General features: G+C 41.6%; 1 protein-coding gene across 11 annotated transcripts in view; it reads left to right on the top strand.

Annotated features, from left to right (window-relative positions):
- Positions 1–4,537: 4,537 nt before the first annotated feature.
- The window catches only part of TSC22D2 (TSC22 domain family member 2), a 126,598-nt gene continuing 115,130 nt past the window's right edge, over positions 4,538–16,005 (top strand). For 3 of the 11 annotated variants that reach the window (XR_016393112.1, XM_089911011.1, XM_089911010.1), the window contains exon 1: positions 4,539–7,369. Coding sequence is in view for 9 of the 11 variants with exons in the window: in XM_089911011.1 (XP_089767137.1) it covers positions 5,415–7,369 (1,955 nt within the window). In the remaining 2 variants the exon portion in view is untranslated. Of the gene's footprint in view, positions 7,370–16,005 lie in introns of all 11 variants that reach the window. The other 8 variants (XR_016393113.1, XM_089911013.1, XM_089911014.1 and 5 more) reach the window with 5 other exon arrangements.

Below are 16,005 nucleotides of genomic sequence, written 5' to 3'. Positions count from 1 at the left end.
CTATCTGTGCCTTTCAACCCTTTGTTCCTATGAATTAAAAGTAGTCCAATTAGCCAGGTTAGAATGACCAACAGATTATCAGTCAACAACACTTAGACCACCTTCGTGTCCATATAAAGCTTATACAAGTTTCTACACTCAAACACACTTTTTAAAAACTTTGTAAGATGATAATAGTAACATACATAGGGAACTATAACCCAGAAGTCTAGAAATTGGCAATGTCTTTCAATGCTCTTTTGTGAGTGTTAAAGTTACAACTTAAAAGTAAAGGTATGTCATCACTTGAAATGATACATAATCACATCTGTGCATATACCAAATTCATATACACAAGAAGGACAGAATAGATGGTGATGATTTCACATTACCAATGATAGGCCATTAAATGTCTGTAAATAACTAGTTCATCTATGACAGAATATGGCTTCTTCCTAAAATCATGTACACTTTGTAACTTTCTTTTTAATTAACAAATTGTATTGAAAACATTACTGCCAATAGCATCACATTGAGTTCTATCTTTCCAAAGATGCCAAAACACTGCCACATGTTATTTTTTTCCATCCATTCTTTCTCTGGGGTTGGTGGTTTAACGCCTCTTTACCACAATGTTGCTTCTTTTTAGTAATGGGGAAACTGAGGGATTAATATAGACTTGTCAGCAGTCAGAAAACAAGTCCATAGCAAAACTGGAGCTTACTCTTGATCTCAAATTCTCTCCAGTTAGGCAACACAGATTTCTTTTATCCGAAATGGTAACATATAATGTTAAAAAAAAAAAAAAGAATATAGTCATTAATAGATTTTCTATTGAAGTTGCCCTACACTGCAGCATTTAAGCTAGATTTCAAAACCACAGAACTAATATTTTAGATTCTAAGTTAAGTTCCATAATAAAAGAAAAAAAGCTTTAATAGGACATTGTATTTATTATTAGTTCAAAATTCACCCTTTTCTTCCACCAAATTGCTCTATTTTGCCTGAACTTCAAAGGTCTTTGGAACTCAAGGAAATCTTCACTATTAAAAAAAGACATCATTATTTGATAGCATATTGAACTCTAGAAGAGTAGCTAATAGAACTTTTCATACATGTGAAAATTTTACACACTTCATTCTCAAAGTTTGTACATCTCAATCAGATTATGTTTTTCTTTATAAGCGTATTCATGGAATTTCATTAGCCTTAGTCCTCTTTTGTTACCTTTTTTTCCCCCTTTTTGGATAATATTACACAACGGCTTCACTGCAGGGGGTTATTAATAAGATATTGTTCCAGAAATGGAACCCCAGGTAAAACGTAGTAATAAGTCCAGTACTACTTGTTCAGAAAACTGATATTTATTTCCAGCAAACGCTTTTTGGAACCTGAAAACTAGTCCTCCACTTTGTATTTTTCTAACAATTTAGTGATAAAAATATAGAAAATAAACATGTTATTTCTAAATCCCAGAAAAATTTGTTGGCTGGGATACAAGCTATCCAATTCCTAATGCACACAAGGGAACGCTCAATAAATGTCACCATCTGACTGACAGTACTAATTCTAAAGGTTACTTCTCTTAACCTAGACAGTTGCTTCATTTCTACTGAAAATATGATTTTCTTTACTCTATCCCAGAGTGTTTGGATTAATGTACCATTACTAACTTAAATATGATACGCATTCATTGGAAAAATAAAAAGTCAGGTTTTCTTGAGTATTTCTGTAGTTTACATTCCAGGATGTTGTGACTATGAAACAGTTTTCCATCTGGTAACTGATATGGTTAGATGATAACCTTGCAGAATTTGGGGATAGGATTCTCTCAAATGATGAAAAGATCTTGCTGCCATAGTTGTTTCTTGCTTTGTTTTGTTTTGTCTTTTTCCAATCAGCGGAAACAGTCCTTAGTTTCTAAGTCATTTTTCCCCCTGCATTGTTCGTCCTAAATATGCTTCTCATACATTGCTTCAAATTAAATCTTTGAGGCAAGAAGAAAGTGTAGAACAGTCAAGTTGGAGGTCCTTGAGCAGTAACCAAGGATTCCCACAGTTTCCACCTAAAGTTTCTGGGTGCAGACAGGAAGCCAGGATAGTTGCAGTAAGACCCCTAGTCTTGAGGTATGGAACTCCAGGGATCTCCCCAGTTCCAGTGTGTTAGACTACAGAGTTACGAGTTACTTATTATGAACTCTCCACACACACATACTTGCATGTACATCCTGCTTTCTATCATTTTAATTAGTTACGTGACAGCTTTTAATTTTTTGTGGAACAACCAGAAATTACATAGCTTTTTGCAGTTATATGATTTTTTGCTCTCTATAAAATGATTTCACACTTATTTGCAACAACCAGAATTCTTATCATTTCTTAATAGAATTTTTATGCAATAAGTTCCTTACATTTTTAAAGAGCAAATGTATAAAAGAAGCTAGGGCCTTTAAAGCTTTTGGAAAACTTACTTTCAAGAGAACTATTTTATTAGTTTAAACACACACAAATCCTTAAACAGATAAATAAAACATTTTAACTTTATAAATCTTATTTTTTTGCTAGATGTCTTTTAACATCTTTAACCCCATCCTTACCAGAAATATAGCCCATTACTGATGTCTTCTAAATTATCTTTGTCATCATTTTCATTTCATAATAAATTCTTTACATGTTCTTTAAGGAGAAACGGTCTTACAGATTACTTTAAGATGACTCCTTTAAATGTGCGATTTAAGAGTATCATAACAAGGAATCAAGAAGTTGATGTCATAAAATAATGTAATGGGACAAGTAGGCATACAATACTTATTTTTCCAAAAGCCGCACAGTCAGCATCACCCAATGGTCATCCCTTTTAACAATCTGGGAAATTAATCCAAAATGAAATTAAGTTTTTATAAATTCATATTGGATGTAACCAGTTGATCTACCTTACTGATGGAAAACTGTCTCCAACAATTACTGAAGTTACAGATTTAGAACTGAAACATTCCATTAGCTATCTCTGCCACAATAGCAGCATAATGTTACACTTTGTTACTTTACTCTCTCCCACCCCCTTAAGAAACAGGGATGTTATTATGTGGTCTTATTTCACATCCTGACCTCAGTCACTTGGGTATGGAGGACATGGGTTCTACTAAAGTTAAACGACAAATCTCTGTATATTATTTACAACTAAGGACCTAAAAAATTCTCTGTAAATTTTAATTACCAAAACATCCTTTGGGATAAAAAGTATTTCTATTCTTCAAAGATTAGAGAACTGAGTACAGTGATTAACTGATTTATGTCACTCATCATGGTATGACTGCTAAAGCTGTAATAGATATGAAATTTTGAATTCCATCAAGACATTTTAGATTTTACCTAAATGATGTATTAGTATGTCAAAGTTCAAGAGCCACCTTCCTCTTTTTTTTTTTTAACTGTTTAAAAGAATGGCCTTACCATTTTCTTTCACCAGAAGGCAACTAAATGATAAATTCTCCAGTACTTTCATAGCTGCTTTCTGGACAGGAAAGGGTGCTTTCTAACTTGTTCTGATTGTTCATGGCCCAATCCAAAACATCTAACACTCTGGCTCCAACTAGGAGTTTTAGAATAAACAAAAGAAAGAGCTACAACTATTTAACGCAGTAGGTTCTACATTTATGGAGCCCATAAGCTGATTTCACGCTGAAAGTAAAAACAATCTCAAGATGTTTAAATGAACTCTTCGATGCTGGAATCACAACAAACTCAGGAAAATTAGGAATATGTTGGTAACCTCCAATCTTTTTTTAAACTGACCTCACCCTGGGCAAGAAACCATCTCCTGATGCCATTGTTGGACACAGAATTTCTGGCTATAAGATCCTTTTTCTGACTCAATCTGGCTTGCTATTCTTGGTTAATCATCCCCATTTCTCTCAACGTTTCACTCCTCTGACTATAGTGGATAACATTTATTATCAGGAAAGACTTTTTTAAGTGATTCGGTTCCTCCAGCCGTCTCCCTCCTTAGCCTAGCTAACCCCCACCCCCAGCCCCCATTCCTATCGCCTTGTTTCACTAAGATTTTGCTAAACATTAGACACAGCAAGCACATGACCTCCAGTCTTCCAGTGTCTCGGAATAAAGCGATATAAAAACATTCGATTGGCGCGGCTGTAAGTTTTTCTAGGCTTGGAATTTAAGAGTCTTTAGTTCTTCAACTCTTAAAGACCTATAGCGCAAAATTTAAATTTAAAAAATTTTTAAATTAAAAAAAAAACCGCTCCCCTTTTTTAACCTTTAGCCCCGCCCATCGCCCCCCCAGCCTCCACGCGAAACTGCAGGAAACCGGAGGGGGCGGGGCGGTGACGTCACGACGCCGGTGCGTCACGGAACGGCGGCGGCTGCGGCGCTGGCGACGGCTGCGGCAGCGGCGGCATTTTAGTCAGCAGCGGCGGCGGTAGCCGGGCTGCTGCTCCTCCCAGCATCCCTGGCGCGGCCATTTCAGCCCCATCTTGGCTGAGGGGAGGGAGCTACAGCCGCTGCTTCAGCAGTTTGAATTTCAGTTTCTCCAGAGCCTGCGAACCGGTCGCACCGAGGAGGAGCCGAAGAAGCTACCGCCGCTACCTCACACAGCCAGAGCGCCCCCGCTTGCCGGCCCGCCGGCCGCCGCCCCTCATTCTCTCAAGAGCCGCGAGGGGAGGCCGAGACCGCCGCCGCCGCCCGCCCGCGGGGGTGGCTCCCCCTGTAAGGGGAGGACCGAGCCGGCTTTCCCCTCCCCCGGAGCGGGTTTCCGCCAGAGACAGTCGACATGTCCCTGGGGCTGAGCTCCGGCTAGAGCCGGGGAGGGAGGGCCGCCCGGCCACACCGAAGCTCCGCCGCCCGCCCGCGGCTCCTGGCTGAATCAGGAATCCCCGGCTCCGGACTCGCCACTCCTTCTTCCCTCTCGGCGTCCGAGAGCCCGGAGCTGACGCCGGCACTGGCTCGAGGAGCGGGACAGCACCGCCCCTCACGCCGCCGCCGCCTCCTCCCCTTCGCCCTCCCACTCCCACCCCCAGCCTAGGCCTGCTGACCGCGCGGAGCGCCGAGCTGGACTGACCACGGCGGCCCGGAGACGCGAGGAGGAAGCAGCCGGCCCGCCCCTGGGATCGCGCTTTCGCCGCCACTGGGGGTATTGAATTGAGGCACCGCGACTGCGGGAGGCGAGAAGGAAGGAGGAGCCGCCGCGCGAGTGAGACGGGGGCAGAGCCGAAGAGACCGACACGGAGAAGGAAACGGGAGGAGGATGTCTCGCGGAGCGACCGACGCACGGATCAACCCGTGACTCTTACAGCGGCGGGCCTCAGACCCCAGCGCGGACGCGGACTTTGTCTTTGGGGGCCCTGCTCTGCCCTTCCTGGTTTCCGGCAAGATCGCAGAGGAGGCGGCGTGCCTCTCTGCCCTCCAGCCTTCCTCACCATGTCCAAGATGCCGGCCAAGAAGAAGAGCTGCTTCCAGATCACCAGTGTCACCACAGCCCAGGTGGCCACTAGCATCACCGAGGACACCGAGAGCCTGGACGATCCGGACGAGTCACGCACAGAGGACGTCTCCTCCGAGATATTCGACGTTTCTCGGGCCACGGATTACGGCCCCGAGGAGGTCTGCGAGCGCAGCTCCTCCGAAGAGACGCTCAACAATGTTGGGGATGCGGAGACTCCCGGTACCGTCTCCCCCAACCTCGTCCTGGACGGGCAGCTGGCGGCCGCGGCGGCCACTCCCGCCAACGGAGGAGGAGCCGCTTCGGCCCGCAGCGTGGCTGGGGCGCTGGCCAGTACCCTAGCGGCGGCCGCCCCCTCGGCCCCCTCCTCAGGGGCCCCCGGAGCCCCCCCGGTCGCGGGCCCCTCCGCCGGGCCAGGGACTGCCGCCCCCTCGCAGCCCCCCACCACTTGTAGTTCCCGTTTCCGCGTGATCAAGCTGGACCACGGCAGCGGGGAGCCGTATAGACGCGGCCGATGGACGTGCATGGAATACTATGAGCGGGATTCCGACAGCAGCGTCCTGACCCGGTCCGGGGATTGCATTAGGCACAGCAATACTTTTGATCAGACTGCGGATCGGGACAGCGGCCTGGGCGCCACCGGAGGGTCCGTGGTGGTGGTGGTGGCCTCCATGCCGGGGGCGCACGGGCCCGACTCGGGAACTGACAGTTCCTTGACTGCTGTGTCACAGCTACCCCCGTCGGAGAAAATGAGCCAGCCCGCCCCGGCCCCGCCGCAGAGTTTTGGCGTTGGGCAGCCGCAGCCGCCGCCCGTAGGTGGGGCTGTGGCTCCGAGCTCGGCTCCGCTGCCGCCGTTCCCGGGAGCCGCGGCCGGGCCGCCGCAGATGATGGCAGCCCCGCCGCCCAGCCAGCCCCAGGGCGCCGCGCCTGGCTCCGTCCCCCCGGGGCCCAACGGACAGGGGCTGCCGCTGACGAATGTAACCCTGGCGCAGCCCGGCCTGGCCCTGCCTCCGCAGCCCGGCCCGGCCGTGGGCGCTTCTGCCCCGCCGCCGCCCCAGCAGTTCGCGTATCCCCAGGCTCAGATTCCGCCGGGCCATCTGCTGCCCGTCCAGCCCGCCGGCCAGAGTGAGTACCTGCAGCCGCACGTGGCCGGCCTGCAGCCGCCCAGCCCGGCGCAGCCCTCGTCCGCGGGCGCCGGAGCGGGCCCCGCCGCGGCAGCCGGCCTCCCCGGGGGCCCCGGCCAGAACGCCTCCTCCACGGGCGCGCAGATGATGGGCGCGGCCTCCCTGCCTGGCGAAGCCGTGGCCCCGGGGCCGGGCCCCGCGCAGGGCGGGCCGGCCGGAGTGCCCCCGGCTGCCGTGGGAGGCGCGGCGCCGTCGGGCCTGGTTCCCGCCGGGGCCGGGCAGTCGCAGCCCGCGCCTCCGCCGCAGATGGGTGGCAGCGGCGCGCCATCGGCAGTGCCCGGCGGCCCTCACGCCGTGGTGCCCGGAGTTCCGAACGTGCCTGCAGCCGCGCCCGCTCCCAGCGTGCCTAGTGTGTCTACCACTTCTGTTACTATGCCAAATGTACCCGCGCCCTTGGCCCAGGCGCAGCAGCTGGGCAGCCATCCTCCGGTCAGCAGGAGCGGCAGCATCATCCAGCACGTGGGGCTGCCCTTAGCGCCAGGCACGGCCAGTGCACCGACGAGTCTACCGCAGTCTGACCTAAGCCAGTTTCAGACTCAGACCCAGCCTTTAGTCGGGCAAGTTGACGATACTAGAAGAAAATCCGAACCCCTACCTCAACCACCACTTTCTCTCATTGCTGAAATTAAGCCTGTTGTGAAGCCTCCTGTTGCAGATGCCCTGGCAAACCCCCTTCAGTTAACACCTATGAACAGTCTCTCCACCTCTGTATTCAGCATAGCTATTCCTGTTGATGGTGATGAAGACAGGTATGGAAATCTTATTTGAAATATTTGATGGGAATGCTTGACCGGACATTGTAGTTTAGGATGCAACTGTGGGAGGTTCTTTTCTCAATTTGAGGCCCTTAATGTTTCTAAATATAAAAATAAGTTTGTGTTTAGTAAAATTGATTCATCGGTTCTTGAAAAAACATTAATTTTAGATTGCTGATGTTAAAAAAGATGTGTAAGGAGAGAATTGGTGTCACAGTTGTTTAGAAGCACTAAATTGGATAGGAATGCAACATTGTTCATTCAGAAGGGTGGATTTTAGTTTAATCCTCTCAATTTAGAAGTGGCGGCTAGTAGGTTATGCCGTGTAGGATTGTCCCTTTATTAGATATCAATCACACTTGAACACTTAATGGCAGAGTGTTTTGTCAGTGTGAGTTTTGAGACTGAGAGATAAAATTAGTTAAACATTTCCCATTCTGGAAAAACAGAAAGCCCTCTAGTAGAGAAAGAGCCACGTAAGGTATCTCCTCCAGTGTATCTGGAAAGGCTGGAGAGATAATGGTGAAATGTCAAATCCGGCTTTGAAGATCATATCTTCTTCAGCCCTTTAATAAAAGAGGATAGAAGGTCAGGAGGCTTCCCAGTGACTTCTTTAAGATGCTTTTTTTTTTTTTTTTAAAGCAAAAAGTGTATTGGAAAGATGTTCTTATCTTCCATCAATCTTTTTACTACAGTCAAGGGAGGTGGGAGACTCTTGACAGTAGTGAAAGCTGTAGTTCTTGAAATTAGAGTAATTTTACAGTAAAAGTATAAACGTTAACAATTGGCTCCCTGTATTTAGGGGGGATGCTTTTAAATAGTTTAAGGGAAAATTGGTGTATTACTATACCAGTTCTACTACAATTGATGTTTGGTTATGGTTTAATGAGGATTTTAAGTGGTTTTGAGGAAATGTCACATGAAAATTTGATGTAGTGGTATAATGCAAATGTTTAAAAACTGACTTATTACCAGATATTACATTTAAAAATTACAGAGAAAGTTTCAGGTACTTTACAGTTGGAAATTTATTTTCTGAGGTTTTTGTTTTGAGAGAGGTTAATTTTAGATGTGTTGAAAGAGCAGAACTATTTTTATGGATTTCTTGAATAATTGGTATGTAGACTACAATGAGAGCTGTTAAAGCTTTTTCTTCCTATTTTCTTTTGAGTTCCTTCACATTCTTTTCTTTTTCATTTCGAATTAGCTTTGTATTTTTGTTATATACTTCTTTTCGTTTGAAAAATGCTCACTGAAATTCATCTTCTTTGCCTTTTATAATTCAAAGTTCATCTTTTTTTTGTAGGTGACTTGCTTGTGGGGAGTCTTTCTTCCATTTAAGAACTCTTAGAGAGTACCACGTGTCCATGAGTGAGCTCAGCTAGCTAGTCATGGAGAAATTTTATATGGATGGGACTACCAAGTAAAGACACTGATTCCACAAGCCACTCAAATATCCCTCTTTACATTTTCTGCCATGTTTCACTTTTCACACGTAGGGACACACCTGAAATGCCACTTGAGTTTATTTGTTCACCTTTGGTAATAGTCAACAGGCATCTTCCCTTTTCTAGCTGCCAGAAGCCAGTTTTTTTGTGATGGGTTGGTAAATAACCATTTGCTTACTACCTCTCTGTTCCTGTTGTACACTGTATCTCTTCAAGAAATGATGACTGGTTTTCTCAACCCCTCACTACCCCAAAAACACATGCACACCTATGAATGAAAAATGTGTTTTCTCTCCTCTTCACACCTCTCAGTTTACAGCATTTGTAATTACATTCCCCAGAACTTTTTGGTGACGATATGGTATGAAGCAGAAAGATCTGTTGATAAATGGAAACTCTGGGATGTATTCTTTAGGGTATGACCACAAAGATGCATTTATTTCTTCTCTTACTTTATTAAAAAAGTTGAATTTCAAGAATCTCATTTCCAAACTTGTCACTATTTGAACTACAGATACGACTGTATTAGTGTTCTTATCAATTGTAACAGTTAATCCAGTGCAGGGGTTTTCATTTGTGTATAGTCCTATTTTCAATGTGGTGCTTCCCTCCCCCACCCAGTCTTTTAAAATCTTCACTGCTTATCAAATGTGCATTTCTAATTTTTGTTATAGCCTTTTCATTGGTTTCTAATTCAACATGCCAGTTTCCAAGATGTAATCTTACACATTTGACTGTTTTTGTCACTGAACCAACACACCTGGTGAAGGAATAAATCCATTAAGTAGAAATAGTTTGGGGGTCTTTTTAAATTTGTTTTTTAATGGAAAGCCTTTGTAAAAGAGAGGGCATTTTTAAAGCTGTATTCTTGAAATTAAGTAACACAGTTTTTCCAGGCGTATGTTTAAATTACTGAGATGACTACTTTTGAGGAGATAGTACTAACAAAATCGTGATTTTAATGTGATTTTCGGTTGCCTTCTTAAATTAAAATCTTCGTACAATTTTATTTGCAGTCATTCAGATGTAAAATAAAACATTGGAGTGAGAGGTCTTGAGTAATTATTAATAGGTTGACAAATTTCAGATCCTTAGAAAATATTTGTAAAGAAAGATGTTTGCCTTTTTAAAAACCATTAAGACGTTAGTAAACACAGTCTATTTCGTTGAGAAAAGGAAGGAAAATGGAAGATTAACAAAAAGATCAGGTGGTTTAAGTTGATATATTAAGCACTCTGTCTTGTGATTTTGTTCGCATTACTTAATACAAGGATCTGTATTGGCTCATTCTGAGACCATTTATTTTAAAGAATCAGACCTTATATACTATCATACCTTTAAAAGGGGTGATGGTTGTATATACAAAATAAGAAAAGTGTTAAATTTGTGAGTTAACATTGCCGATTGACCATATGGTATTAACTAGCATGAAGTTTATATATCATTCTAGTTTATGGTCAGTTGTTGAGATTCTTCAAATTGATTTTGTGTAAACTGGAGGATATAATAATGGTTGAAAATATAGTTCATAAAAAAATGCATAGACACTTTTACAGTGAACGTTACAAAATTTGTTTAAACTACCTACACGCTTAACAGACTCCTATTTGGTAAATAGGGGGAGGTGCAAAATATTACTGGCCCTTTTGGAAAAGGAACACGGTACAGATCATTTTCCATAGATAGCTGACCAATGTGAACTCTGTAGGCCACATGCCAGGAACTCTTATGAATGGCTGCAATTGTGAACTGTCAACTGCAACCAAAAGACTGTTGAAAACCTGATTGTAAGGATCCTCTAGTGGCAAATATCTTTATATCTTGTTAATAGTTTTATTTGTGTAGTTTGCTAATGACTGCTGATAAAATATTATAAATTCTGAGTGTTAAATAGTGTGTCCTGGTATGTGCTATAAATATAGATTTTGTTTGTACACTTCATATATATCAATATAGATGTATGTATGAGATATACATATATACACACTTCTTTTAATGGAGTTTTTTTTTTTTTAACGTGACATTTAAGAGAGGATTATGTAAATGTATATGAGGAGGCAGAACTGTCACTCTTACTTTGTTTCAAAAATCTGTAGGGAACTTTTTAGAACTCTGAAAAAGTCTTACTGCATTTAGTCTTTAAAAATGAAAGCTCCTTAACTTGAATCTGTGTTTCTTTGGGAGCTTATGGTTCTTTATCAGTATTGAAGTGTGGAGGTAATTTTGTCTTGCAGCTTTACAGTTGATGTTTAAATCACATGCCAGGTACCATCTTAGGCCTATCTAAGTAAGTAAGGATTTTGTAATCAAAGTGTAGTATCTCCTGTGTATGAGTGACATCATTATTTAGTATAAAAATGATACTGATGCATTCATCAGGGTGCCATGTTGATATGCTTTAGTCATAAACGTGGCTCTAAGTTAAGGAAATTATCACAGATTTCCAGAAAGGCCGATGATCCAAAAGTGCCTGAAATTCCTAAAACCAAGAGTTGTATAAGTGGGAGCATGGCCTTTTTTATTCACAGTGATACACCATTGTTTAAAATTTTGTGTGAACTAAATTGTATAGGCTGAACATTGGTTAACTTTTTAGAAAATATAAGGGTTTTTATGTGTGTGGAGAAGACACACTCCAAGTAACTAATTTATTAACACTGTCTTTTTCTTGTAAGGGATGGGGAGGGTATCTTGAACTAAATTGCCTTTATAAGAAGTCATTTTTGTTTTTTCACAGTACTGATAGTGGGATATATGCTTTCTCCTTTATGAGAATAAATGTAATACCAACCTATTCTTTGAGAATTCTGATAGCACTAATTTGGAAATGATAAAACATGATACTGGATTTATGGATCTGTTACTTGGTAATTTAGAATAGAGTTTAGTCCTTCTCAGCACCAAAAGAGGTTGGAAGCAGTCATGCTCTATAGAGTCCTCTAGTAACAAAGAGCAGCCCCACCAATCAGATGGTAAAGAAACCAGTGAATCTCTTCCCTGAGGAATGGTTGATAGGGGAGTATAAAAGGATCTTGACTTTTCTCTCCGGAAATGGTAGAAGCTGGGGCGTTGTGGAAGTAGGAAGTAATGGCAGGTAACCAACACAGAAGTAAAGGTAGTGAAATGACATGAAATATGGTCTCAGAAGGAATAGGAACACATGTTAATAGTGAGGAGTAGTGGTCTAATTCCTTCTTTTAATAATTGTTTTAGACCAGTATGTATTTCCTCTTCCAAACAGATACATTTATTTCTTAATTGCATTACTCTCGAAATACAAGAGAGGCTTTACAAAAACAGGTGTGTCTGGTTAAATGTAGCCTGAACCATGATGTTTCTAAGTAATTTTTTATTAATGGGAAGAGCAGATTTTTAATAAGAAATCTTAATTGATGACAATATTTAAGGGGTCTGTGTAGCGAATTTCCTGAATTGGAATAAATCCTTTAAGTTTGTTTTTTCTTTATACTAAACCAGTAGACTTGTGATTTGAAGCTGTTCTTTTAAATGGTGTAATACGAATTACCGCATCACAAAGAATATGCATTCCTGAATCATTGGTATAATTTAGGCCTTTCCCACAGCAATTCTGTTGTTGTTTTTTTTTTTTTGTTTTTTTGTGGTTTTTTTTTTTTTGCTGCATTGGGTCTTCGTTGCTGCTCTGGGGCCCTCTCCAGCTGCTTCGAGCAGAGGCCACTCCTCACCACGGTGCCCTGCCGCAGCCTCTCCCGTCAAGGAGCACAAGCTCCAGGTGCGCGGGCCTCAGCAGTTACAACACACAGACTCAGTAGCTGTGGCCTGAGGGCTCCAGAGCGCAGGCTCAGCAGCTGTGGTGCACGAGCCCAGCTGCTCCGTGGCATGTGTAATCCTCCCAGACCAGGGCTCGAACCCACGTCCCCAGCATTGGCAGGCGGACTCCGAACCACTGCACCACCAGGGAAGCCCTCCCACAGCAATTCTTGAACATACCAGATTGAGATTACTCTATTTGTTATATTCTTAATCTGGCATTGCTTAGGGTAAAAATTGGGACTCCTCCGTAAAGATTTAGGAACAGTAACCAATTTATATCATTCCTATACATCATTATGTGATTTTCATGATATAATTTATACACTTCAAATTTGGCTGGTAATATTAAAGGTATATTGATTATCTGCTTTACCTCTAAAAAGTATGTGCATAAGTTCTACTTTTAAATCAGGTGAATTAAATTTCATATATGCTACTCTGGATTGCTTATCTCTCAAATTTAAAGCCCCAAATCAGATAAAAGTATTTAGTTTTATATCTTTGTACTCAAGCTACCGTTTGTTAAAAAGAATGAACTCACATTCTTTAAGTTGTACATTTGTATATGACAGGTATGTGAAAATTCTGTAGATGATTGAGTTAATTTTAATAGTGTTCACCTCGGACATATACGATTAGTAAATGTCTTGATGATTTATACTCATCAGAGTAGGCAAGACAAATAAGTGAAGTCTGAATGTTAAATTACTTAAAGCCTCCTTTCCTATAAGCTCTCACTATAATTTGACTAAAGAGTATTGACGTATAGAAGAGAGACTACGATTAATGTGTCAATTATTATAAATAATGCTGGTGTGTTTTAAATGTTCTTTGTAAAGGTTTAGGCTATCCATCTTCATTATTACACAAGTAAATTGTTTAATCTGTGCATGAAGGATACCCAAAACAAAGTTTAAGGCTGACTAATTTCTTAAGTAGAATTAGAATTCAGTTTTACTAACAGGTTTTGTAAGTTAAACCAAAACAAATCCATGTTATATGGTCTACCTAACTTTTGAAAACAAAACAAAAGCAAAAAAAGGAGAGGGGGCTCCTGATCAAATAAATCAATAGTGTGTTTAATTATGTACTATAGCATATCTTATGAGTAACCATTATAGACAATGGAGGCAGGCATGCCTGGGCTGAAATTCAACTATGCCACATACTTGAGACATTTGACCTTGAGCTAGTTATTTAGCCCTCTAAGCCTTGTTTTCCCATATGAAAAATGGGGATAATACCTACCTTGGAGAGTTTGAGAGGATTAAATGAGGTATGCAAGTGATTTGTGAACAATCATGCATAACCTAAAACAGTATGTATGGCAAACATACATCACAGAAACATCAATGTTTCAGTGTGTACACTGTTTTTCCAGATCAACTCTTGATATGCTACAAACCATAACAAGAATGTTTAGTTTTGATCCAAAAATGTAATTGGATGGCATGGATATAATCAGAGAAAAGGAGACATTGTTTCAGGCCAGAAAACTCATGATGTAGTTAAGTGGTACAGCAAATTGTGTTCTAATCCTGGCTCTTCCACCATTTAGCTGATTTCTTTGGTCAAGTCATTTAACTTTCTTGGTTTTCCTCATTGGTAAAATTAGAATTTGAGCCTTTGGTCAGATTTTAAGATTCCCTGAGTATGAGTCCATACATAGACATGTTTCATGAGAGAGCTGCCAACTTAAACCTTTCTCTTGGTCAAACCCTTTTCCTGCCCCCAGACTATTATGTGACAAAAAATGAAGTTTGCAGATACTCGTTAAGTAGGTTGAATGCCCAGGAAAACATTTAAAGTGGCAATATGTGAATCATTCAACTTTCTTTGTGGTTTCTGAGTAGTAAGTACTGGGATACAGAAATAAAAACTATCCTGCCCTCCAAGATCTCAGGCTATATGAAAATAATTACGATTTGAAGTTGCATACTTTGATATACGTTATAGGCTGTGATGGAGTAAATTTAAGTTATTAATGGGAACAATTTAGGACATCAAGTCAGATTTGTGTGGGGATGAAGTAGTTAGACTGATTTCTGTTTAAAATCAACTTATTCTCTGCATAGGCAATATATTTATACAGTTCAAAATTCAGAATATATGAATATAAATTGAAAGCCATTCTGCTACCTCTGTCTTCCAGCCACCCAATTTCTGTCCTCAGAAGCAACCCATTATTTTGCTTTCTTCTGAAGCTAACTCTAGAGTTGAATCTTAAGAGTCATTCATATTAGGTCACTGATGAGAGAAGCAGATGATTTTCCAAGTAGAAGGCAGTTTTGTGTAACAATATGGAAGAGTGAGAATATGTCAGATTTGGAACATGATGTGATTAATTTGACAGTAATCAGAGTGAAGGGTTTAAATGTCACGGAGAGAAATGGAAATTTTTATCATTTAAGTCTATGGTTGCTGTTAAGGTGTTTCTTGAAGCTTTTATTGCTAAAGTAGTATTATCTTGGAACCATTTCAATACGCTTTTTAGTGATTATTGTATTTTTAATTAAAATCTTGTGGTAAAGTTGTGTATAAGGAAATCCTGGGGGATCTCTGAATCCTAGAGGTGGAATTCTCCAATGGAATGTACTAAATAGCTTGGTATACCTGGCTCTAAGTTTATGAATTCTGTTTGCCTTAAGTGTTCTGTTTGCCTCAGTAGTACCTTAATAATGATGAAATATTTGGTATATGTTAAGATACTGTACCAAAAGTTGATCTTTATACAGCATATTTGGAAATCATAACCCTATGTTAAACACAGACCAGGCTTAATTGTTTCAGACCGTATGTATACATAATCTCATTTTATCTTTTCAGTAACTGTAATGAGTGTTTTTCTCCCCTTTTTTATGGATTACGGAAACTGAGGCGCTAAGGATTTGAGTCACACAGCTATTAAGTCACACAAGGCATAAGGTCAGATTCAGGCCTTCTGACTCCAAAGCCAGTGCTCTTGGATATTCCCGGAGTTAGTTTTGTTTTATTACTTTACCGACTGTAAGATAGGATGAAGGAAAAGCTTCTGTTGCCCTGATCTGTTGTGTTGTAACCCTTTACCTAAAGGATATTTTTCAAATCATTTAAAATCCCTAGATGATAACGTTGGAGATGGCCCTTGTTCCTCGGCTTACTGTATTTCCCTGGTTTCTATTTAGAGATTTCTGAAGTTGAGCTTTGACATAAGAGAAGGAGAAGGTATTTGCTGAGGAGAGGGCTCATGTACCTCATTCCTTAAGCGTCAAGAATTTTTTAGCTTAGTTTTGAGGTAGAATATATACGGATGTTTCTCCTCGCTATTATGTTAGTTACCCTACAAAGATAGTATCTTAGTTTAGCAGGTAGACATATGTCACATTTAAGTTACTTTCTCATGTACTACTT

The sequence above is a fragment of the Delphinapterus leucas genome, chromosome 4 (assembly GCF_059928025.1).
Source record: "Delphinapterus leucas isolate spDelLeu-1000000601 "Yukka" chromosome 4, BTC_Dleu_Yukka2, whole genome shotgun sequence".
Lineage (NCBI taxonomy): Eukaryota > Metazoa > Chordata > Mammalia > Artiodactyla > Monodontidae > Delphinapterus > Delphinapterus leucas.
The sequence above is the reverse complement of the archived record's forward strand: the minus strand, read 5'-3'. Positions and strand labels throughout refer to the sequence as shown.